Raw genomic sequence first — 25,072 nt, 5'->3', positions numbered from 1 at the left:
TCCTGACCTCATGATCCGCCCGTCTCGGCCTCCCAAAGTGCTGGGATTACAGGCTTGAGCCACCGCGCCCGGCCTGTAAATAATTTTTAAAGGTTGTGAGAAGCCACATATATATGGTATGCTGAGAAAAAGATTAAGCTTAAAATTTATTTTTTTATTTTTATTTTTATTTATTTATTTTTTGAGACGGAGTCTGGCTGTGTCACCCAGGCCGGAGTGCAGTGGCGCAATCTCAGCCTACTGCAACCTCTGCCTCCCAGGTTCAGGCAATTCCCCTGCCTCAGCCTCCCGAGTAGCTGGGATTACAGGTGCCTGCCATCATGCCTGGCTAATTTTTTTGTATTTTTAGTAGAGATGGGGTTTCACCATATTAGCCAGGATGGTCTTGATCTCCTGACCTCGTGATCCACCCGCCTCAGCCTCCCAAAGTGCTGAGATTATAGGCGTGAGCCACTGTGCCCGGCCTAACCTGAAAATTTCTTAGGAATTTGCTGGTGAACTTAAAATGTACAGGTCTTAAAGAAAATATATATTTGCTTTAAAGAAAATACATTTCTTAGATACTAGCAATACTACATTTCTTGGGTAATTAGCCCTCCTCCACCTCCCACCCCTCAAATTGCCTAAAATATTGACTTGATTTGAATGATACTTCCAGGAATCCTTGCCAGATTCTTTAGTAATTATTAGATTTACAGTATATCTATATGGTAGTTTCCTTTCTCCCATGCTTCTGTCCAAGTCAAAATGTAGAGATGAATCTTGAAATTTTACCTTTTTTTTTTTTTTTTTTTGAGATGGAGTCTTGCTCTGTTGCCCAGGCTGGAGTGCGGTGGTGCGATCTTGGCTCACTGTGAGCTCTGCCTTCCGGGTTCACGCCATTCTCCTGCCTCACCCTCCCAAGTAGCCGGGACTACAGGCGCTTGCCACCATGCCTGGCTAATTTTTTGTATTTTTTAGTAGAGACAGGGTTTCACCGCGTTAGCCAGGATGGTCTCAATCTCCTGACCTCGTGATCTGCCCACCTCAGCCTCCCAAAGTGCTGGGATTATAGGCATGAGCCACTACACCCAGCTGAAATTTAAATTTAAAATTGTGTAATTTCCTTAACATGAAATGTCCAAAATTGGCAAATCCATAGAGACAGAAAATACATTAATGGTTACCAGGGACTGGGGAAAGGGAAGGGAGGCATGGAGAGCTGCCATTAGAAGAAATTTATTTTTATTCTTCCCAAATAAAAATGTAATTTTTATTACAGAATTGCAGTTTGAGGACCAGGTGGTCTTTGGTATGTCCAAAGAACAAAGAGAAAGTTTTTTTATCAAAAGGAGAAATGTTATGTAGTGCTCTTTGAGAAAGTTCACTGAAACTAGTGAGGTTCTGGGAAGCTGGCAAGTTCTAATTGGTGGGTAGCTGTGGTGGCCAGAATTAGTCCTATGTTTGCAGCAAGTTATCTCAGCAGCTATAAATAAAATTGGCCTCAGGTTATAGCAGCCAGTTTCAGCAGCCACTCTTTAAGCAATGTTGTGCGTCCTGAGTGCCTCCCCACCAACACACCCCAGCTTCTTGACTCTGTTTTAGTTGGGTGTGAGAAGAATGACTCAATTTGTATGATCAGCTTTTACTCTTCTGTTTCACTTTGCTTTGATATCTTTTTTTTCTGTCTTTCATTTTTTCCCTCAACATTTCGTTATGAAAATTTTCAAACATTCAGCACGGTTTAAAGAATTTTATGGTGAATGTTACTCCTGCTACCTAGATTCCACCATTAACCTTTTTCTATAGTTGCTTTATCATGTACTTATCCATTTACCTATCTCTCAATCCATCTATCAAGCCATCTTTTTTTTAGAGGGACAGAGTCTCACTGTCAACCAGGTTGGAGTGCAGTGGCATGATCTCAGCTCACTGCAACCTCTGCCTTCTGGGTTCAAGCGATTCTCATGCCTCAGCCTCCTGAGTAGCTTGAATTACAGGTATGCACCACCATGCCCTGCTAGTTTTTGTATTTTTAGTAGCGACAGGGTTTCAGCATGTTGACCAAGCTGGTCTCAAACTCTGGACCTCAAGTAATCCACCTGTCTTGGCCTTCCAAAGTGTTGGAATTACAGGTGTGAGCCACAGCGCCCGGCCAAAGCCGTCTTATTTTATGTATTTTAAGCTAAATTACAGCTATTATACTTTCCCTGAAATACCAGCTTGCATATCAATTATACAGTTCAATATTTGTTTATAGTTCTTTTGAGATAAAATTTACAAAGCAGAAATCTCAGTGTACGTTTGCTGAGTTTTCACAAATGCATACACTTGTGTGAGTCAAACCCCTGCCAAGATACAGAACATTTATCATCACCCCAGAAAATTCTCTCGTGTCCTTTTCCATTCATTCCCTACCCCCCATCCCCAAGAAGCGACCTCAGTTCTGATGGTTTTCTACTATAAATTAGTTTTGCCTGTTTGAGAACTTTGTATAAAGAAAACAGTGCATAATGTACTGCTTTACGTAAGGCTTCTTTCACTCAGCATAATTGGGATTCTTTTTTATTGCTGGATAGTACTTCATTGTGTAAGTATGCCACATTTTGCTTGTCCATTTTACTGATGGGTGTCTGGTTTGTTTCTTATTTTTCGGTATTATGAATAAAGCTGTGGCAAAGAAAAGAAAGGTTTAATTTGAAGAATGAGAGTCTCCTCTAAATTACCAGGTCCAGAGAGGCGTGGGAGTGAAACAGCAGTCACATCTCCTTTACCTTCTTGGGCTAAGTAATCATATCTTGAAACTTGCTTGCTATTGCTACAAGTAGCTGTAAATTAATCTAACAGTGTCACCATCTGGATACTATAACCCATACAATGTAGCCAATCACTAATCAACATTATTTTCATAAACCAGTGAGAATTTCTGACAGACAGCTTTGTACCAGCCCACTGCCTGCCCCACTTTTTTGCCTTTAAAGATCTGCTTGAAACAAAGGCCAAAGGGAGCGCCTGCTCAGGGTTATGAAGTCTGAGTCTTCTGGGCAGGCAGCCATCCTCATTTTGGCTCAAGTAAGCTTTGTAGAATTATATTTTACGCCTCAATTCCTTCCTTTAGGTCGACAGCTGCTATGAACATTCTTATACAAATCTTTTTGTAGTCATATGTTTTCATTTCTCTTGAGTAAAAATTTTTGAGTGGAATTGCTGGGTCATAAAAGGTACATGTTAATTTTATGAAACTGCAAGACTTTTCTCCCAAAGTGTATCATTTTACACTCCCATCAGCAATGTGTGAGGACTCTGGTTGCTCTACATCTTTGCTGACATTATGTGTTGTTGGTCTTTTTAATTTTACACATTCTGATGGGTATGTGGTGGTTTCTGCCTTGCATTTTAATTGACTATTGCATACCTTTCTTCTACACTTGATACTGAGCTCCATGAAAATCAGGACAATCACTTGTACCCCCCTCTAGTGCCTGTCACTGTTCTTTCAGTGTCGTGGTTGTGAAATCAATGTGAAATGAGGGCAATAACTTAATGTTTTGATATCTAGTTTTGGGACTTTGATGTGAAAAAAATTGAAACCTTGAAAATATATATAGATAAATTTGACCAGAAATGTTATTGAATAGTATACTTTATTGGAATTAAGAATTATTTCTGGCCTGGCGTGGTGGCTTATGCTAGTAATCCCAGCATTTTGGGAGGCCAAAGTGAGAGGATCACTTGAGCTCAGGAGGTTGAGTCCAGCCTGAGCAACATAGGGAGATCCCATCTTTACAAAAAATTTCATACTCAGTCGAGTGTGGTGGCACAAGCCTGTAGTACCAGCGAGGCTGAGGTGGGAGGATCACTTGTGCCAGAGAAGTCGAGGCTATAGTGAGCCGTGATTGTGCTACTGCATTCCAGCCTGGGCAACAGAGCAAGACATATCTCAAAAAATACATATATATTTCTTATACCAAGAACATATTTACACTGCCAATTTTTCCTAGGTATAAATGATGCAAAATGTGCACCTGGCTCCAGAGACAGATGAAGATGATCTTTATTCCGGCTATAATGACTACAATCCAATCTATGATATCGAGGTAACAAAAACTAGTTGTTTTTTTACATTGGTCTTGGTTAACCAGCTGGTTTATGAAGACTGTGGATTTGAGAGTTCTACTTTATTATGCTTTCGATTAAATAAGCTGATTCAAAAACCTAGAAAAGTGCTATTACAGAAGATTCTACTGACTTCCACCAAAAATAATAATTGCAGCAGAAGGAAAGATCATGAGACAGGTTACAAAAATGAATTAAGATGAATTATATATACTTGTATTCTTCAGCACTAGCTGTCCAAATGTGTAAAAGACTTCGATCACCTGAAGGTATTTAAAATTAGGATTTTAAAAAAAATTCTAAAGTTGAAATGTCTTGTTTTTTGTTTGTTTGTTTTTTAATTTTTGTGAGTACATAGTAGGTGCATATATTTATGGGGAATATGGGATATTTTGATACAGGCATACAGTGTGTAATAATCACATAAGGGTAAATAGGGTTTCTGTTACATCAAGCATTTATCCTTTGTGTTTCAAACAATTTGATTATATTCTTTTAGTTATTTTTTTTTTTATTATTATACTTTAAGTTCTAGGGTACATGTGCGTAATGTGCGTAATTGTTACATATGTATACTTGTGCCATGTTGGTGTGCTGCACCCATCAACTCGTCAGCACCCATCAACTCGTCATTTACATCAGGTATAACCCCCAATGCAATCCCTCCCCCCTCCCCCCTCCCCATGATAGGCCCCGGTGTGTGATGTTCCACTTCCCGAGTCCAAGTGATCTCATTGTTCAGTTCCCACCTATGAGTGAGAACATGCGGTGTTTGGTTTTCTGTTCTTGCAATAGTTTGCTAAGAATGATGGTTTCCAGCTGCATCCATGTTCCTACAAAGGACACAAACTCATCCTTTTTTATGGCTGCATAGTATTCCATGGTGTATATGTGCCACATTTTCTTAATCCAGTCTGTCACTGATGGACATTTGGGTTGATTCCAAGTCTTTGCTATTGTGAATAGTGCCGCAATAAACATACGTGTGCATGTGTCCTTATAGCAGCATGATTTATAATCCTTTGGGTATATACCCAGTAATGGGATGGCTGGGTCATACGGTACATCTAGTTCTAGATCCTTGAGGAATCGCCATACTGTTTTCCATAATGGTTGAACTAGTTTACAATCCCACCAACAGTGTAAAAGTGTTCCTATTTCTCCACATCCTCTCCAGCATCTGTTGTTTCCTGACTTTTTAATGATCGCCATTCTAACTGGTGTGAGATGGTATCTGATTGTGGTTTTGATTTGCATTTCTCTGATGGCCTGCGATGATGAGCATTTTTTCATGTGTCTGTTGGCTGTATGAATGTCTTCTTTTGAGAAATGTCTGTTCATATCCTTTGCCCACTTTTTGATGGGGTTGTTTGTTTTTTTCTTGTAAATTTGTTTGAGTTCTTTGTAGGTTCTGGATATTAGCCCTTTGTCAGATGAGTAGATGGCAAAAATTTTCTCCCATTCTGTAGGTTGTCTGTTCACTCTGATGGTAGTTTCTTTTGCTGTGCAGAAGCTTTTTAGTTTAATTAGATCCCATTTGTCAATTTTGGCTTTTGCTGCTGTTGCTTTTGGTGTTTTAGACATGAAATCTTTGCCCATGCCTATGTCCTGAATGGTACTACCTAGGTTTTCCTCTAGGGTTTTTATGGTATTAGGTCTAACATTTAAGTCTCTAATCCATCTTGAATTAATTTTCGTATAAGGAGTAAGGAAGGGATCCAGTTTCAGCTTTCTACTTATGGCTAGCCAATTTTCCCAGCACCATTTATTAAATAGGGAATCCTTTCCCCATTTCTTGTTTCTCTCAGGTTTGTCAAAGATCAGATGGCTGTAGACGTGTGGTATTATTTCTGAGGGCTCTGTTCTGTTCCATTGGTCTATATCTCTGTTTTGGTACCAGTACCATGCTGTTTTGGTTATTGTAGCCTTGCAGTATAGTTTGAAGTCAGGTAGCGTGATGCCTCCAGCTTTGTTCTTTTGACTTAGGATTGTCTTGGAGATGCGGGCTCTTTTTTGGTTCCATATGAACTTTAAAGCAGTTTTTTCCAATTCTGTGAAGAAAGTCATTGGTAGCTTAATGGGGATGGCATTGAATCTATAAATTACCTTGGGCAGTATGGCCATTTTCACAATATTGATTCTTCCTATCCATGAGCATGGTATGTTCTTCCATTTGTTTGTGTCCTCTTTTATTTCACTGAGCAGTGGTTTGTAGTTCTCCTTGAAGAGGACCTTTACATCCCTTGTAAGTTGGATTCCTAGGTATTTTATTCTCTTTGAAGCAATTGTGAATGGAAGTTCATTCATGATTTGGCTCTCTGTTTGTCTGTTACTGGTGTATAAGAATGCTTGTGATTTTTGCACATTAATTTTGTCTCCTGAGACTTTGCTGAAGTTGCTTATCAGCTTAAGGAAATTTTGGGCTGAGACAATGGGGTTTTCTAAATATACGATCATGTCATCTGCAAAGAGGGACAATTTGACTTCTTCTTTTCCTAACTGAATACCCTTGATTTCTTTCTCTTGCCTGATTGCCCCAGCCAGAACTTCCAACACTATGTTGAATAGGAGTGGTGAGAGAGGGCATCCCTGTCTTGTGCCAGTTTTCAAAGGGAATTTTTCCAATTTTTGCCCATTCAGTATGACATTGGCTGTGGGTTTGTCATAAATAGCTCTTATTATTTTGAGATACGTTCCATCAATACCGAATTTATTGAGCGTTTTTAGCATGAAGGGCTGTTGAATTTTGTCAAAAGCCTTTTCTGCATCTATTGAGATAATCATGTGGTTCTTGTCTTTGGTTCTGTTTATATGCTGGATTACGTTTATTGATTTGCGAATGTTGAACCAGCCTTGCATCCCAGGGATGAAGCCCACTTGATCATGGTGGATAAGCTTTTTGATGTGCTGCTGAATCCGGTTTGCCAGTATTTTTTTGAGGATTTTTGCATCGATGTTCATCAGGGATATTGGTCTAAAATTCTCTTTTTTTGTTGTGTCTCTGCCAGGCTTTGGTATCAGGATGATGTTGGCCTCATAAAATGAGTTAGGGAGGATTCCCTCTTTTTCTATTGATTGGAATAGTTTCAGAAGGAATGGTACCAGCTCCTCCTTGTACCTCTGGTAGAATTCAGCTGTGAATCCATCTGGTCCTGGACTTTTTTTGGTTGGTAGGCTATTAATTATTGCCTCAATTTCAGAGCCTGCTATTGGTCTATTCAGGGATTGAACTTCTTCCTGGTTTAGTCTTGGAAGAGTGTAAGTGTCCAGGAAATTATCCATTTCTTCCAGATTTTCTAGTTTATTTGTGTAGAGGTGTTTATAGTATTCTCTGATGGTAGTTTGTATTTCTGTGGGGTCGGTGGTGATATCCCCTTTATCATTTTTTATTGCATCTATTTGATTCTTCTCTCATTTCTTCTTTATTAGTCTTGCTAGCGGTCTGTCAATTTTGTTGGTCTTTTCAAAAAACCAACTCCTGGATTCATTGATTTTTTTGGAGGGTTTTTTGTGTCTCTATCTCCTTCAGTTCTGCTCTGATCTTAGTTATTTCTTGCCTTCTGCTAGCTTTTGAATGTGTTTGCTCTTGCTTCTCTAGTTCTTTTAATTGTGATGTTAGAGTGTCAATTTTAGATCTTTCCTGCTTTCTCTTGTGGGCATTTAGTGCTATAAATTTCCCTCTACAAACTGCTTTAAATGTGTCCCAGAGATTCTGGTATGTTGTATCTTTGTTCTCATTGGTTTCAAAGAACATCTTTATTTCTACCTTCATTTCGTTATGTACCCAGTAGTCATTCAGGAGCAGGTTGTTCAGTTTCCATGTAGTTGAGCGGTTTTGATTGAGTTTCTTAGTCCTGAGTTCTAGTTTGATTGCACTGTGGTCTGAGAGGCAGTTTGTTATAATTTCTGTTCTTGTACATTTGCTGAGGAGTGCTTTACTTCCAATTATGTGGTCAATTTTGGAATAAGTGTGATGTGGTGCTGAGAAGAATGTATATTCTGTTGATTTGGGGTGGAGAGTTCTGTAGATGTCTATTAGGTCTGCTTGCTGCAGAGATGAGTTCAATTCCTGGATATCCTTGTTAACTTTCTGTCTCGTTGATCTGTCTAATGTTGACAGTGTAGTGTTGAAGTCTCCCATTATTATTGTATGGGAGTCTAAGTCTCTTTGTAAGTCTCTAAGGACTTGCTTTATGAATCTGGGTGCTCCTGTATTGGGTGCATATATATTTAGGATAGTTAGCTCTTCCTATTGAATTGATCCCTTTACCATTATGTAATGGCCTTCTTTGTCTCTTTTGATCTTTGATGGTTTAAAGTCTTTTAGTTATTTTTAAATGTATAATTAAATTATTGACTATAGTCATCCCATTTTGCTATCAAATACTAGATCTTATGCATTCTTTTTTTTTTTTTTTAAACCTATTAACCATTCCCACCCCCTCCCCTGCCACTACCCTTCACAGCCTCTGCTAATCATCCTTCTATTCTCTGTCTCCTTGAGTTCAGTTGTTTTAATTTTTAGATCCCAGAAATAAGTGAAAACATGTGATGTTTGTCTTTCTGTGCCTGGCTTATTTCACTTAATAGAATGGCCTCCAGTTCCATCCACATTATTGCAAATAACAGGATCTCAATTCTTTTTTATGGCTAGTTTTCCATTTGTCTTTTTTCTTTATCCATTTGTCTGTTGTACATTTTCTTTATCCATTTGTCTGTTGACAGACATGTAGGTTGCTTCCATATCTTGGCTGTTGTGAATACTGCTGCAGCAAACATGGGAGTGCAGATATCTCTTTGATATGTTATGATGTAGTTTGTATATTTATCCCCACCCACATCTCATGTTCAATTGTAATAATACCCAGCATTGGAGGTGAGACCTGGTGGGAGGTGATAGGATCATGAGAGTGGATTTCTCATGAATGGTTTAGCATTATCTTCTTGGTGCCATGCTCACCCCATGTGACGTGACTGCTCCCATTTTGCCTTCTATCATGAGTGAAAGCTTCTGGGGAGTGAGGCCTCCCCAGAAACTGAGCAGATACTGGTGTCATGTTTGTACAGCCTGCAGAACCATGAGCCAATCAAACCTTTTTTCTTTATGAATTACCCAATCTCAGGCATTCTTTGGTGCAAAAGTAACTGTAGTTTTTGCCATTTTAATTGCAAAACTACAATTACTTTTGCGCCAACCTGATAGCAATGCAAGAATGGCCTGATACATACTGATTTCTTTTCTTTTGAGTATATTCCTAGCAGTGGGATTGTTGGATCGTATGGTAGATCTGTTTTTAGTTTTTTGAGGAACCTCTAAATTGTTCTCCCTAGTGGTTGTACTAATTTACATTCTCACTAATAGTATATGAGGTTTCCCTTTTCTCCACATTCTCACCAGCATTTGTTATTACCTGTCTTTTGGATAAAAGCCATTTTAACTGGAATGAGATGACATCTCATCAGAGTTTTGATTTCCATTGCTCTGATGGTCAATGATGTTGAACACTTTTTCATATACATGCTTGCCATTTGTATGTCTTCTTTTGAGAAATATCTATTCAGATCTTTTGCCCATTTTTAAATCAGATTATTTTTTTCCTAGAGTTGAGTTCCTTACATATTCTGGTTATTAATCCCGTGTCAGAGGGATAGTTTATAAATATTTTCTCCCACATGGGTGGGGGCACCCACGCCAAGATGGCTGAATAGGAACAGCTCCAGCCTCCAGCTCCCAGCGTGAGCAACACAGAAGACGGGTGATTTCTGCATTTCCAACTGCGGTACCGGGTTCATCTCACTGGGGTGTGTCGGACAGTGGGTGCAGGACAGTGGGTGCAGCCCAACGAGTGACAGCTGAAGCAGGGCGTGGCATCGCTGCACCTGGGAAGCACAAGGGGGAAGGGAATTCCCTTTCCTAGCCAAGGGGAACCGTGACACACAACACCTGAAAACTCAGGTCACTCCCACCCTAATACTGCGCTTTACCAAGGGTCTTAGCAAATGGCGCACTAGGAGATTATATCCCACGCCTGGCTCAGGGGGACCCACGCCCACGTGGCCTCCCTCATTGCTAGCACAGCAGTCTGAGATCTAACTGCAAGATGGCAGCGAGGCTGGGGGAGGGGCGTCTGCCATTGCTGAGGCTTAAGTAGGTAAACAAGCCGGACAGGAAGCTCGAACTGGGTGGAGCCCACCGCAGCTCAAGGCGGCTGGCCTGCCTCTGTAAACTCCACCTCTGGGGACAGGGCATAGCCAAACAAAAGGCAGCAGAAACCTCTGCAGATGTAAATGTCCCTGTCTGACAGCTTTGAAGAGAGTAGTGGTTTTCCCAGCACGAAGTTTGAGATCTGAGAATAGACACTGTCTGCTCAAGTGGGTCCCTGACCCCTGAGTAGCCTAACTGGGAGACATTCCACACTAGGGGCAGACTGACACTTCACACCTCACACGGCCAGGTATACCTCTGAGATGAAGCTTCCAGAGGAATGATCAGACAGCAATATTTGCTGTTCAGCAATATTCACTCTTCTGCAGCCTCTGCTGCTGATACCCAGGCAAACAGGGTCTGGAGTGGACCTCGAGCAAACTCCAACAGACCTGCAGCTGAGGGTCCTGACTGTTAGAAGGAAAAATAAACAGAAAGGACATCCACACCAAAATCCCATCTGTATGTCACCATCGTCAAAGACCAAAGGTAGATAAAACCACAAAGATGGGGAAAAAGCAGTACAGAAAAGCTGGAAATTCTAAAAATCAGAGCGCCTCTCCCCCTCCAAAGGAGCGCAGCTTCTTGCCAGCAATGGAACAAAGCTGGACAGAGAATGACTTTGACGAGTTGAGAGAAGAAGACTTCAGACAAACTTCTCTGAGCTAAAGGAGGAATTACGAACCCAGCGCAAAGAAACGAAAAACCTCGAAAAAAGATTTGACAAATGGCTCACTAGAATAACCAACGCAGAGAAGTCCTTAAACGACCTGATAAACATGAAAACCATGACATGAGAACTACGTGACAAATGCACAAGCTTCAGTAACCGACTCGATCAACTGGAAGAAAGGGTATCAGTGATTGAAGATCAAATGAATGAAATGAAGTGAGAAGAGAAGTTTAGAGAAAAAGGAGTAAAAAGAAATGAACAAAGCCTCCAAGAAATATGGGACTATGTGAAAAGACCAAATCTACGTCTGATTAGCGTACCTGAAAGTGACGGGCAGAATGGACCCAAGTTGGAAAACACTCTGCAGGGTATTATCCAGGAGAACTTCTGCAACCTAGCAAGGCAGGCCAACATTCAAATTCAGGAAATACAGAGAACGCCACAAAGATACTCCTCGAGAAGAGCAACTCCAAGACACATAATTGTCAGATTCACCAAAGTTGAAATGACAGAAAAAATGTTAAGGGCAGCCAGAGAGAAAGGTCAGGTTACCCACAAAGGGAAGCCCATCAGACTAATAGCAGATCTCTCGGCAGAAACTCTACAAGCCAGAAGAGAGTGGGGGCCAATACTCAACATTCTTAAAGAATTTTCAACCCAGCATTTCATATTCAGCCAAACTAAGTTGCATAAATGAAGGAGAAATAAAATCCTTTACAGACAAGCCAATGCTTAGAGATTTTGTCACCACCAGGCCTGCCCTACAAGAGCTCCTGAAGGAAGCACTACACATGGAAAGGAACAATCAGTACCAGCCACTGCAAAAACATGCCAAAACATAACAACCATCAATGCTAGGAAGAAACTGCATCAACTAACGAGCAAAATAACCAGCTAACATCATAATGACAGGATCAAGTTCACACGTAACAATATTAACCGTAAATGTAAATGGCCTAAATGGTCCAATTAAAAGACACAGACTGGCAAATTGGATAAAGAGTCAAGACCCATCAATTTGCTGTATCCAGGAGACCCATCTCACGTGCAGAGACACATTATTATTTTTTTTTTTTTGAGACAGAGTCTCACTCTGTTGCCCAGGCTGGAGTGCAGTGGTGCAACCTCTGCTCACTGCAAGCTCCGCCTCCCGGGTTCACGCCATTCTCCTGCCTCAGCCTCCTGAGTAGCTGTGACTACAGGCATCCGCCAACATGCCCGGCTAATTTTTTGTATTTTTAGTAGAGACGGGGTTTCACTGTGTTAGTCAGGATGGTTTCGATGTCCAGACCTTGTGATCCACCCACCTCAGCCTCCCAAAGTGCTGGGATTACAGGCATGAGCCACTGCCCCGGCTCGAAGATTATCATTTTTAAAGCATCAGGGACACTTCCTACCTCCTCAGGTTGTTGCACTGTGGCTGCATAATTTAATGTAAAGTGAATACTCAGAATATCAGACCCAAAAATAAAGACAGTGAAGTAAAAATAATTTTTGACTTATACTTGGTTTTCTTTGATCTTAATTATAATAATAACAAGTTCAATAAATAAATGAATTACTTGAAGCAGTGGCTTAAGATACTCATAGAAGATGCCATTTGTTAACAAAGTGACAAAAAGTTCCAAATGTTGTATAAGTTTGGTGTTTGTAATTGGAGAATTTGTTGACTGTCCTTTTTAGTTTGTCATTTAGTTAGGATTTACTGAGCTGATTAACCAAATTTTACTAATAATTTAGGAATCTTAAGGGAAATTTTTTTACTCAAAGATCTGCTAAAGTAGAAGTATAATAAATTATGTTGAAGGTTACCTTTGGATTTATACTTCATTCAAAAGTCTTTAGTTTCTATGGGTAAGTGAGAATCATGTAATTTTGTGTGGTTGATATGGAAGGTTACAAAGGTAATTTAGGCTGGGCACAGTGGCTTATGCCTGTAATCCCTTTAGGAGGCAGGGGTGGATCACTTGAGCTCAGTTTGAGAGCAGCCTGGGTAACATGGCAAAATCCTGTCTCTTAAAAAATACAAAAATTAGCAGGTTGTGGTAGCGTGTGCCCGTGGTCCCAGCTCCTAGGGAGACTGAGGTGGGACAATTACCTGAGCCTGGGAAGTTGAGGCTGCAGTGAGCTGTGATTGCACTACTGTACTCCAGCCTGGCAGTTGAAGTGAGACCCTGTCTCAAAAAAAAAAAAAAAAAAAGATAATTTAAAGTAAAAATTAAAGAAGAAGGCTTGTAGCATCCTAGTAATATAAACATTTTATTTTGATTATTTTCAAATTTTTAAAAAAGTTAATTGATAGTGACTTTATTTATTTATTTATTTATTTATTTATTTTTTTTTTGAGACGGAGTCTGGCTCTGTTGCCCAGGCTGGAGTGCAGTGGCCGGATCTCAGCTCACTGCAAGCCCCGCCTCCCGGGTTCACGCCATTCTCCTGCCTCAGCCTCCCGAGTAGCTGGGAGTACAGGCGCCCGCCACCTCGCCCGGCTAATTTTTTTTTTTTTTTGTATTTTAGTAGAGACAGGGTTTCACCGTGTTAGCCAGGATGGTCTCGATCTCCTGAACTCGTGATCCGCCCGTCTCAGCCTCCCAAAGTGCTGGGATTACAGGCTTGAGCCACCGCGCCCGGCCTTGATAGTGACTTTATTTTTTATGAATTGTTTATTTTTAAAATACTGGACAAGTATATTTTTATGGGAAGTAGATTGAAGTAAATCAGAGGCAAGGATGAGAGGATGAGAACTGCATTTAATGTGTCTGAAGGGTTAAAGTCAGAGTATGTGTTAGAGAAGAGGAAGTAGGAAATAAAGGATGGTTGGAAGACTGGCTGTTGGTGAGACTGGGTGCTTTTGAGAGACTATGAAAATGGTATTTTCTTCAGGAAACACAGGAACCCTTATATCCTGCCCTTGATTAATATTCTTTTCCTCAAATTTCCTGAAGGGGAATGTAAGTACAGTTCAGGAATCAGCAAAACCAAACAACATTTTATTTCTACCGAGATGTTGATTCCAAATGGTAGTGCAAGTTGGACTTGTTGAGCACCCCCCATTTGCTTAGATTAGCTCCAGTCTGCATCTCAGACTTGACGTCAACTCTCCAGTGAGATGAAAAATCCTTTTCATTTGGGCAGATGGAAATGGCACCAAAGAGAGTGCCCCCTGCTTGTAGAAAATATGGCCTTTTTTATCCTGAGGCTTTATCAGGTAGGGTGGGAGAAAAGGAGAAACACAGGGGGGTAGGGGGGAGAAAGAGAGATGTAAATCTCAATTCTAAGCTACCAGGAAAAAAGAAACAGAAGAAAGGCCCCATGCTTGTATACTTGATCTTTCAACCCGGCATTGTGATACCACTCATAAAAACTGTAGCCAATAAGATGTCCATAAAATTGACTACCATGACCAGTACTCCTCATTCTAGGAGAGGAAGGAGGTTTGCTATTCTGGGTAGTGTGAAGTGGGGAGATTTGAGCTAAGAGTTCATTCGTCCCTACCTAGATGTCAACAGTTGGGATAAAATGAATTATAGAGGCGCTTGAGTACCAAACAGGAATTTAAACTTATTTTTTCCCCCAATTCTTACTCTGTGTTGAATGTGAAATTTGCCTTTTCATTTTAGGAATTGGAGAATGATGCAGCTTTTCAGCAAGCTGTGAGGACTAGTCATGGCAGAAGACCTCCAGTAAGTGAAAAAACATTTTTTTTTTTATTGTGGTAAAAAACACATAACATGAAATTTACCAAATTAACCATTTTTACCTGTATATTCCTGTAGTGTTAAAGATTATAACCATCATTAGGTTTAGATGGTAGTGAAAGAGATCTTCAGAAGTTTTTCATCTTGTATATCTGAAACTCTGTATCTATTAAACAAAAACTTCCCATTTTCTCCTACTTCCAAAGCCCCTGTAACTACCATTCTACTTTCTATTTCTATGAATTTGACTAATTTAGATACCTTACATAAGTGGAGTCTCAGAGTATTTGTCTTTTTGTGACTGGCTTATTCACTTAGTATAATGTCCTCAAGGTTCATCCATGTTGTAGCATGTGACAGAAACTCCTTCCTTTTTAAGTCTGAATAGTATTCCATTGTATGTTTATACCACATTTTGTTTATCCATTCATCTGTCAATGAACGCTTGTCCATTTTTGTTATTCAGTTGTAGGAGTTCTCTATATATTTTGGATATTAATGTCTTATCAGATGTATGATTTGCAAATATTTTCTTTCATTTTGTAGATTGCTTTTAACACTGATGTGTCCTTTGATACACCAAAGTTTTTTAGTTTGATATAGTGCCAGTTGTCCATCTTTACTTTTGTTGCTTGTGCTTTTGGTGTCATATTCAAGAGATCATTGCCAAGAATAATGTCATGAGGCTTTTCCCCTATGTTTTCTTCTAGCATTTTTGTAGTTTTAGGTCTTACATTTAGATCTTTAACCCATTTTGTGTTAATTTTTATATATGGTATAAGATAAAGATCCAACTTCATTCTTTTGCATATGGATATTTAGTTCTCCCAACACTATTTGCTGTGCAGACTGTCCCTTCCCTATTGAATGGTCTTGGCACCATCGTTGAAGATCATTTGACCATATATGTAAGGGTTTGTTTCTGGGCTTTCTATGCTGCTCTATTGGTCTGTTTATCTGTCTTTATGCCAGTAACCACACTGTTTTGATTACTGTAGCTTTGTAATATGTTTTAAAATCAGGAAATGTAAACCTTCAAACTTTGTTCTTTTTTTTCACAATTGTTTTAGCTACTTGGGGTCCCTTGGTATTCCATATTAATTTTAGGATGAATCTCTATTTCTGTAAAAAAAAGTCATTGGGATGATAAGGATTTGATAAGATTATATTGAATTAACTGGGTTGTATGGACATCTTAACAATATTAAGTCTTTCAGTCTATGAACCCATGAACACAGGATGCCTTTCCATTTGTTTATATGTTCTTTAATTCATCAAGTTTTGTAGTTTTCAGTGTATCTAGTAAGTGAATTTTAAAGTATTTGAGATCAAAGGATTTCTTATGTTATTGAAAATGTAAACATTATTTGTATTAGGCATCAGAATATTGTTTACCTAAAACATTCATTGTTTTAAAAATGTTTGCTTTTCTAATTTTTAAAGTAGCATAAATATTGATCCTTCAAAACATTGGAGCTTAATTTACAGATTACCCTTCCTTGTATTAATATTAATTAATATTCTATGAATTAATTTTCTACCAGTACATGAATTGCTAGAGTAGTTTTTTTCAGTATTAGTATTAAGGTTTTTGTATATGTCGTACAAAGCATAGACATCTGCCTTTCACAGTGCATGAAATCTGCCAAGCTCTGTTTGTAGTTGAAAATAAACAAGGTTGACACTAAGTAGTGAAGCAGAAAAAGTTATATCCCTAATGTTCTATGTCTAATATTCCTTTTTTGAATGCTGCTCCTCCCTATCCATCTAATACTATATAGCAGTGGCTTTCAGCTGGGGGCACTTGTGCCCCCCCACCAGGGACATTTGGCAATGCTTAGAGAGCTATTTTAGGTTGTCACAACTTGAGTGGGTGCTACTGGCACCTAGTGGGTAGCAGCCAGAGATGCTGCTAACCATTCTACAATGCATAGGCCAGCCCCTGGTAATAAAGAGATATCCAGCCCAAACTTCTCTGCTTTAGATGAAGTGTCCTTCTGCTATTACCTTCCCTCACTTTGTCACGTTCTCCCTTCCTCCCTGTCCTACATACTTATTTAGCAAAAATAAATCGTTGTGAATACCTCGCCCATCTCATATAGGGTAAATGCATTTAGTGTGGTTCCTTGCAATGACTTTGGCTAAACCACTGCACAGGTAGAGGACACAGTCAGTCCTCCATAAGACTACTCCCATTTCTGACACCAACTGCAAGTTCATGGTTCCCAGAACCATCCTCAGGCTTGATAATTCTCTGGAAAGACTCAACGAACTCACTGAAATCTCCTATACTTACAGTTTAATCATGGGAAGGATACAAATTAAAATCCACCAAGGGAAGAGATGCATAGAGCAGGGCCTAGGAGTGGTCCAAACAGAGAGCTTCCGATTATCCTCTCCCTGTGGAGCAAGACATGGCAGTGCCTTTTCCTAACCACAGTGTGACAGTACTTGAAGAGTATTGCCAACTGGGGAATCCTACCCTAGACTTTGGCATTCAGATTTTTTACTAAGGCTTGATCACATACCGCCCACCAGGCCAACCTTTAGTCTCTAGCCCCGGAGGTTTGGGCTAATAACTCCAGAAGCTGATGTGTCCCAAAGCTCCCATTGTGAATCACATTGATAGACTGACCAGTGGCCAAAGCCAGGGCAAACAAAGACACTCCTGTCAGGCAGAGCATTTCAGGGGTGTAGAAATCATCTCTTAGGAGCCAACAACAAAGGCCACACCTCTCTTTGAGTAAAGTTAATTCTTCACTACACATTCTAAAACCCATATTTTATTTATTTATTTAATTTTTTTACAACCCATATTTTAATTTTGAAGTTACCTTCATTATGGGAAGAAAAACCATAGGCTCTGGGTCTTTCCACTAGGCTAGTGATTAGACTGTAAGCTTTTCAAAGAGGCAGATTATCTTATTCATCATTCTTTTCCTTGTCTACTTAAGTGTTCCATACATCTTTATTGACTAACTTAGTAAATCAGTGAACTTTGCCTTCAATTAAGTGATTTCAGGGATCACATAGCAGGTGATAATTTTGCCAGGTGGCCCTTCCAAAGATCTTTAGAAATGACTTTGGAGATACTTATTTTATAGATGAGGAAACTGAAGCCTAGAAAAGCCAAGGTCTCACAGCTGTCTGTAACTGGGATAGAGTGTGGGTCATTTAATCTTCTGTTGAGTGATATTTTCATCACTTATATTTCAGTACTTACTATATTAAATGGGAAAAAGTTTTACGCTTTTCATATGAAAAATCTTACAGGTTCACTAAAGAGGACAAAATTCTAGGTTGCTCCTAAGGAGCTTACAATCTTCAGAAGGAAAATTAAATGGACACACTTAGATATTACAAGGCATGAAGTAATAAATTATAATAAAAGAGTAAAAATTGCTATGAAATTTCAAAGAGAGGTCATTTGCCACTAGTTGGGAAAATCAGAAGAGGTTGCTTAGAAGATAAATTAAGAATTGATTATTACGGGATATGTAGAACTGAGATTGACCTTGAGATACAGGAGAAAAGGGCATTGCAGGTAAGAGTACAAGGTGAATGAGGGAAGCGAGTGTAGGAGCTGCCCAGTGCTGACAACAAAACTCAAAAACGAGATTTAGTCGTTAGGTAGTAGTTAAAAAAATAATGGTCTTCCCCTCAGTTTGTTCTCATGGAAGAAGTTGCGGAGACCCATATGCTTCCTTTTCAGTTTTTTCTAAGACCTGGAGCCAACCTTATCAAGCATGAGTTTAAGCCCTGAAACATGTATACAATTAAAATACCTTTCGATGTCTAAAGTTCACCTAACAACTTTATATCTTATCACCTGTAATTCAGGCATTTGTTTTCCTACAGAATTAACATATATGTATGTTTTTTACCATATTTTGCCTCTAATTACATTATCATATGATTCAGTTCAAAATATTTTCTAATTTCCATGGGTATTTCTTCTTTGACCTGTAGGTTTTTTAGAAGTATATTTCTTAATTTCCGAATATATTAAAATTTTCTAGTTATCTCTGTGTTACTGATATCTAGTTTTATTTTTAGATAGGGAATATAATCTGTATGCTTTCAATGTTTTGAAATTTGTTAATGTCCCAAATGCATTCTTAAAGAATGTATGTTCCACGATGGGTACAGTGTAATATGTCAATTCGGTAAAGTGTTAATGGTTTTGTTCAGATGTTCAATATTTTTACTGTTTTTTTGTTTGCCTACTGTAGTTGTTGTCTTTGTTTTCTTTTCTTTTTTCTTTTTCCTTTCCTTCTTTTCTTTTCTTTTTTCTTTTCGTTTCGTTTTTCTTTTCGTTTCGTTTCTTTTCTTTTCTTTCACCAAGTCTCACTCTCTTTCCCAGGCTGGAGTGCAGTGGTGTGATCTTGGCCCACTGCAACCTCCACTTCCTGGGTTCAAGCAATTCTCGTGCCTCAGCCTCCTGAGTAGGTGAGACTACAGGCTTGAGCCACCTCACCTGGCTCATTTTTATATTTTTAGTAAAGACAGGGTTTCACCATGTTAGTCAGGTTGGTCTCGAATTCCTGACCTCAGGTGATCCACCCACCTCAGTCTCCCAAAGTGCTGGGATTACAGGCGCGAGCCACTGCGCCTGGCCTACTGAATCTATTTTTAATGAGAAAGTGTGATCAATTCTTGCACTGTGGTTGTGGGTTTGTATTTTTTTAGGTTTTTGCTTTATATATGTGGAGCAAAGATATTTAGATTGCTATATTTTCATAGTAACTAAGCCTTTTATTGTTATGAAGTATGCCTCTATCTCTAGTAATGCCTTTTGTCTGTTTGTAAGATATTAATATGTTGTTATAGCTATACAAGCTCTTTGTCTAGCATTTTTATTGTATATCTTTCCTGTCTTTTTACTTCCAACTTTTCCATATCAATTTATTTAAAATGTAATTCTTATTAGCAGCATGTGATTGGTTTTTGTTTTTTTAATAGTCTGACAATCTTATTTTAGTTAAGTATTTATTCCACTTACATTTAATGAAGTTACTGATTTACTTTAACATTTGCTATGTCACTGTTTGCTTTTGTTTTTTCCTGGCTCTTGTATATTTCATTTTCTCTCCTTACTTGCTTTCTGTATTGCTTGTTTTTTATTATGCCATTTCCTTTTTCTATTATCTTAGTAGTTTACATTCTCTGACTATTCTTTTAGTGCTTCCCTAAATATTATGATACTCATCTTTAACTTTTTAAAGTCTAGTATAAATTAATAGTTTCACTACTGCCTGGACAGTGCCAGGATTTTACATTATTTTTATTTTTTCAGTTCTAGAATTTCTATGTACTCGTTTTTTATAGTTTTTAGTTCATTTTCAGTTGCTGATATTACTAATCTTTTAATTCATTGATCATGTTAAGCATAGTTATGTTAAAGTCTATGTCTGATATTTCCATTATATGTATCCACTTCTGAGTTTCTTTCTATTCTTTTGTTTATCTTGGCTTTTGGTTAGGTAGTCTTGCCTCTTATATGTCTAGTTGGTTTTAATTGTGAGACATTATAAACGAAAAATTTTAGAGATACTTTATGGCTCTGTGTCTGCACTACTCAGTATGAGAGGCAATAGCCACATGAAACTATTTACATTTAAATTATTTAAAACTAAAATAAATTCTCATTGTGCTGCTTACATTTCATATGTTCACCAGCCTTGTGTGGCCAATGGGTGTCTTATCAGAAAGGGCAGCTATAGAACTTTTCCATCACTACAGAAAGTTTATTGGATAGAACAGTGCTAGAGGATCTTTCACTGGAGAGAATTTACTTTTACTTATGGTACTAGCAGCAGTAGAAATCCGTGATCACCTTAATCCAGTCGGGTTTGAGATGATTCTGAATTGGATGTCAGCCCTTATGAGGGCTAGTATACTATTATTTACCTTTTAGTCTTAGGGTGCAGCCTTTTGAGATCACAGTCTAAAGTCCAGAGGATTACCAGGTCTGTGTTATTGGCAGGCCCTCATCTCCAGTATTTATCCCCTCAGGCTGTGAGTCTCAAAAGCTTTGCCCAGTGTCTCAGATTTGCCATTGGAATTAACAGATGCCTCTAGAAGGAAAGCAGGCCTAAATGCAGGCTCACCTCTCTAGCCTTCCCATCTCTTCTTTATTTTCAGACCTTGTAATTCTTCACTGTCTTGATGGTTCTCTAATATATTCACACATTAAAAAAAAAATATTTTGACCCCATGTATATTTTTTAATAGTTCTTAGTGAGAAGGTTTTAAAAAACAGTCCATCATAGCCAAAAGTAGAATTCCTCCGTGAGTGATACTTAATATTTCTAACAATTCTGCTTAACAACTAACATTTTTAGTATACTTTCACTGATGTGCTCCTATTTGATTCTGACTACAATTTTGTGATCCGTATACTTTGTATTCTTATTTAAAAGATGAGAAAACTGTAGGTTCAAAGAGATTAAATAAAGGTAGTTGTTATAGGGATAGCTGAGATTCAAACTCAAGTTCTCAGACCCCAGATCTTGTGTCTACTGTTTGGCCTAGTGGCTAGCAGTAGTAATTATGCAGTAAAGTGTTTAATTCGTGATGGTTGCAAGCATGAAAACAAATCTTTCTTACTGGCACCTCAGATCATTCAAAAGTCCACTTTCTCTTTTAAAATGAATTCCAGAATGAGTCTCCTTTCCATATACTTAAAATACCTGAGCTCCCTAATATTTAAGATAATTTAAAATAAATCATTCTAAGTATTATAGAAATATTTCTTTATTGTTGAGTATATATTTTCTATTTCTTTTCCAGTTTTCTATTATATAGCTCAGTCTGAATCCTGTTAACTATGTTCTTTTTCCTCCCCAAGATAACTGCTAAAATATCAAGCACGGCAGTTACTAGACCTATAGCTACTGGATATGGGGTAGGTTTTTGTAAGCTGAAAATATTAAGATGCTTTTTCTCATACGATAGTTCACTTTAGGCAGTTCTGAATAATTTTATTATATTTTAGGTCATAACCCAGATATATTTTCCATTTTGGATACTTACGAACATTATCCAAGTCTAGTTTGATTAATAAATTTGAATATTCTAGTCATTTTGATTTGTAAGTATTGGAAAATATTTTAGTACCTTTTTCCATTTGTAAACCCTGTGTTCGTTGACTTCCTTTCATTTTCTACATGATACAACCAAGTCTCGTGTATTCCATTCATATATTTTATGTGAAGTTAAACTTTATATAAATGTAATAGTGTGTATAATTGGGAAACATTTACTAATCAACAAATATAACATTTAAGAAAAGTGTTTCAGAAGTGTATATTTGGGTCTTATATTAGAAGCCTTTGGAGGAAAGATATATCAAACTCTATAAAAGTAATAAACTTTTTAATCTTGCCCAAATTACCTGTAACTTGGATGTTTTAGCTTATATGAAATAACAGAGGAATGAGAAAAATGGAAAAATTAGGTGGAATAGCTTTTCTTAGTCAAAAAAATGTCTTCAGAACCTAGAGGTCCAGGGCACTTGCTTTCATAATGTTCCTTTATATGAGTGAAGAAAGTAGCCTTCTACGTAATATAACTGTGTGTCATATGAAACATGCTTTTATTAGTTAGCCTGAGTGTATATTACTCATAAATTTGATTTTTGGGGGTGTTTCAGAATAAGAGCAAACTTTTTCCATGAAGGGCTAGATATTTTAGGCTTTGCAGATCATATGGTCTCTGTTGCTGCTATCCAACTCTGCATTTGTATAGCAAAAGCAGCCATGGGCAGTGTGCAAAGGAATGGGGCATTGCTATGTTCCAGTAAAACTTTATTTACAAAGGCTATGTGTTGTAGTTTGCTGCTCCCTGTTTTATAGTTTTACCCTATACCCTCAGGAGGTAAAAGTAATAAATTACGTTTGTTTATTTGCTGGTAGAATGAAGAAAACTTCTATAACTTGGTTTAAAAATTTAAGGTAGATATTTTTAGGAATCTTTTTAACTTAACTTTTCTGTTTACTAGTCCAAGACATCTCTGGCATCATCAATAGGAAGACCAATGACAGGGGCTATTCAGGTATCTCTGTTTGCATGCTTGTTCATTTTGTGCCTTTTTTGTGACTTGGAATTTACTACCAAAGTTTTTTTACTTTATTATGTTATTTTAAAATGTTAAGATGTTACTTACATAGTGACCCAGATTCTTTAAATTGTGGGCTAAAGTCTAGACTGTTGTAAATCTTGGAAGGTAAGGTCTCTTTAGATTTATTTACTCAGGTATCAAATGAATCCCCATTGGGGAGTGGGCATAGAACTGATCATTGCTTATATGGTGTATTCTGGGGCCCGTTTTTCCTGTGCTACCATTTACAACAATTTCTGTGGTTTCTCTCATAGGCATGTAAGAAACCAACCAAAAGTAAGAGAGTAGCTGGCTAACAAGCTGATTAATTTTTTTTTTTAGAACTATAGGCCAGTTAGATCCAAGAATTAAAATTCTAAAGGGGAGAGAGGACAGGATTGATACATGAGGAGGTAGAAGTAAGGAGTAAATGTATAGTGATTAAAAGTTAGCATTTTAAAAATGGGTCTATATTAAGCTGTGTGTAATGTGCAGAACTGTACATAGGAGATCTTACTTAAGAATGAATGATTCCCATTCTCTTTAAAGGATGGAGTTACTAGACCCATGACAGCAGTGAGAGCAGCTGGTTTTACCAAAGCAGCTTTGAGAGGTTTGTTACACTATCTCTACTAATAATCTTTTTTGGATCTTTTAATCTTTTATCATTTTGTGATATAAATATTAATGCCATTTTAAATAAAATCTAATGATGCCATTGATTATAAGATGCACCGATATTTCAGGTACCATTAAGAAAGGAAAGGGATAATGAAAACCTTCTACATATCTGTTGGGGTGGTAATTAAACCATGGTGTAATTTGTCAAAATGTATTGAAATAATATGTAGAAAGTTAAATGATAATTTAAAAATAAAATTATAACAAAAATTAATGTTTAGTATGCCAATAAGGAAAATTAAAAAGCCAATACCAGGTTATAAGACATGTGACTGATAATTTAGAGTTCATAATAGGGATAGATCACTGTGGAAGAGAAAGTTCATGCTGAGAATATCTTATTTTTGTTTTTAAGTTTAATACATGTGTTATTTACATAGCTTTACATATGTTAAAAATCTTACCAATTTCCCAGTATGTTTATATAGATACAATGTTATGTCCATTTAATAAATAGGTAATTGAAACCATTTAATAAAGAGGTAAATGAAATATCTTATGCAGAGTTTTATATTTTCATATTTTTTTCAATTTTACTGGGTTACAAATAGAATATTAACTCTTGAATTGTGTCTCAGGCTCTGCATTTGACCCTCTTGGTCAGTCAAGGGGCCCTGCTCCCCCTTTGGAAGCCAAGAAAAAAGATAGGTATGTAAGTCCTTATGTTGTTGTTTGTTGTGGTTGCTGCATATTTTTAATTTTTATTTTCCAAATACATAATTTTTTTTTTTTTTTTTTTTTTTTGAGATAATGTCTCACTCTGTTGCCCAGGCTGGAGTTGCAGTGATGCGATCTTGGCTCACTGCAAACTTCACCTCCCAGGTTCAAGTGATTCTCCTGCCTCAGCCTCCTGAGTAGCTGGGATTACAGGTGCCCACGACTATGTCCAGATAATTTTTGTATTTTTGGTAGAGATGAGGTTTTGCCATGTTGACCAGGCTGGTCTCAAACTCCCAATCTCAAATGATCTGCCGACCTCAGACTCCCAAAGTGTTGGCCTTACAGGCGTGAACCACCGCACCAGCCCAAATACGTAATTCTTAGAAAGTTTGTGTCAGCAGAGTAGTAAACAAAAAACCATCCCTAGTTGCCAGAACTAACAAAATTAAGAATAGCCATATGTATTCTGTGCAATTTTATTGTGATATAATTTGACTTGAAGATATGGTCTGATTTTTTATCAGGGCCAGTATTGAGTTTCTTGACAGCCAAATGGGGTTGTAAATGTTTAAGATAGGATTATTTTGAGAGGACATTTCAAGGGAAAAAATTAAGAGAACACATGAAATTAATTTGTCATATTATTGAAAAATTTAATTTTTTATAGAACAAACTTAATTTTGTGCTAGCAGCTAGACAGTAGCCAAAAAGGTATGATATACATTTAATTATGTACATCTGCTGGTATCTAAGAACCTTAATGTATACATTTTACAAATAGTAATAAAAGCTAACATTAACTGAGTCCTTGCTGTGTGCCAGGCACCTTTCCAAGTACCTTCCCTATGAAAACAGAGCTATTACTCTCACTAGTTCATAAAGAGGGGAACTGAAGCCCAACTGTCTTAACTTTCTAAGGCTAATAAGTGACAAGGCTGAGATTCAAACCCAGTTTTTCT

The 25,072-nt window shown here is 37.9% G+C and overlaps 1 protein-coding gene across 39 annotated transcripts in view; it reads left to right on the top strand.

The window, feature by feature from the left end:
- IFT88 (intraflagellar transport 88) overlaps window positions 1–25,072 on the top strand; it is a 120,992-nt gene that overhangs the window by 4,032 nt on the left and 91,888 nt on the right. For 21 of the 39 annotated variants that reach the window (XR_012426710.1, XR_012426711.1, XR_012426708.1 and 18 more), the window contains exons 2-7: window positions 3,981–4,076; window positions 14,594–14,656; window positions 21,522–21,578; window positions 22,674–22,727; window positions 23,322–23,385; window positions 24,032–24,101. Coding sequence is in view for 26 of the 39 variants with exons in the window: in XM_074021636.1 (XP_073877737.1) it covers window positions 3,987–4,076; window positions 14,594–14,656; window positions 21,522–21,578; window positions 22,674–22,727; window positions 23,322–23,385; window positions 24,032–24,101 (398 nt within the window). In the remaining 13 variants the exon portion in view is untranslated. Of the gene's footprint in view, window positions 1–2,896; window positions 3,052–3,980; window positions 4,077–14,593; window positions 14,657–21,521; window positions 21,579–22,673; window positions 22,728–23,321; window positions 23,386–24,031; window positions 24,102–25,072 lie in introns of those variants that run through there. The other 18 variants (XM_074021644.1, XM_074021642.1, XM_074021638.1 and 15 more) reach the window with 4 other exon arrangements.

This window comes from Macaca fascicularis, chromosome 17 (genome assembly GCF_037993035.2).
Source record: "Macaca fascicularis isolate 582-1 chromosome 17, T2T-MFA8v1.1".
Lineage (NCBI taxonomy): Eukaryota > Metazoa > Chordata > Mammalia > Primates > Cercopithecidae > Macaca > Macaca fascicularis.
This window is presented reverse-complemented; position numbering and strand designations above follow the sequence as displayed.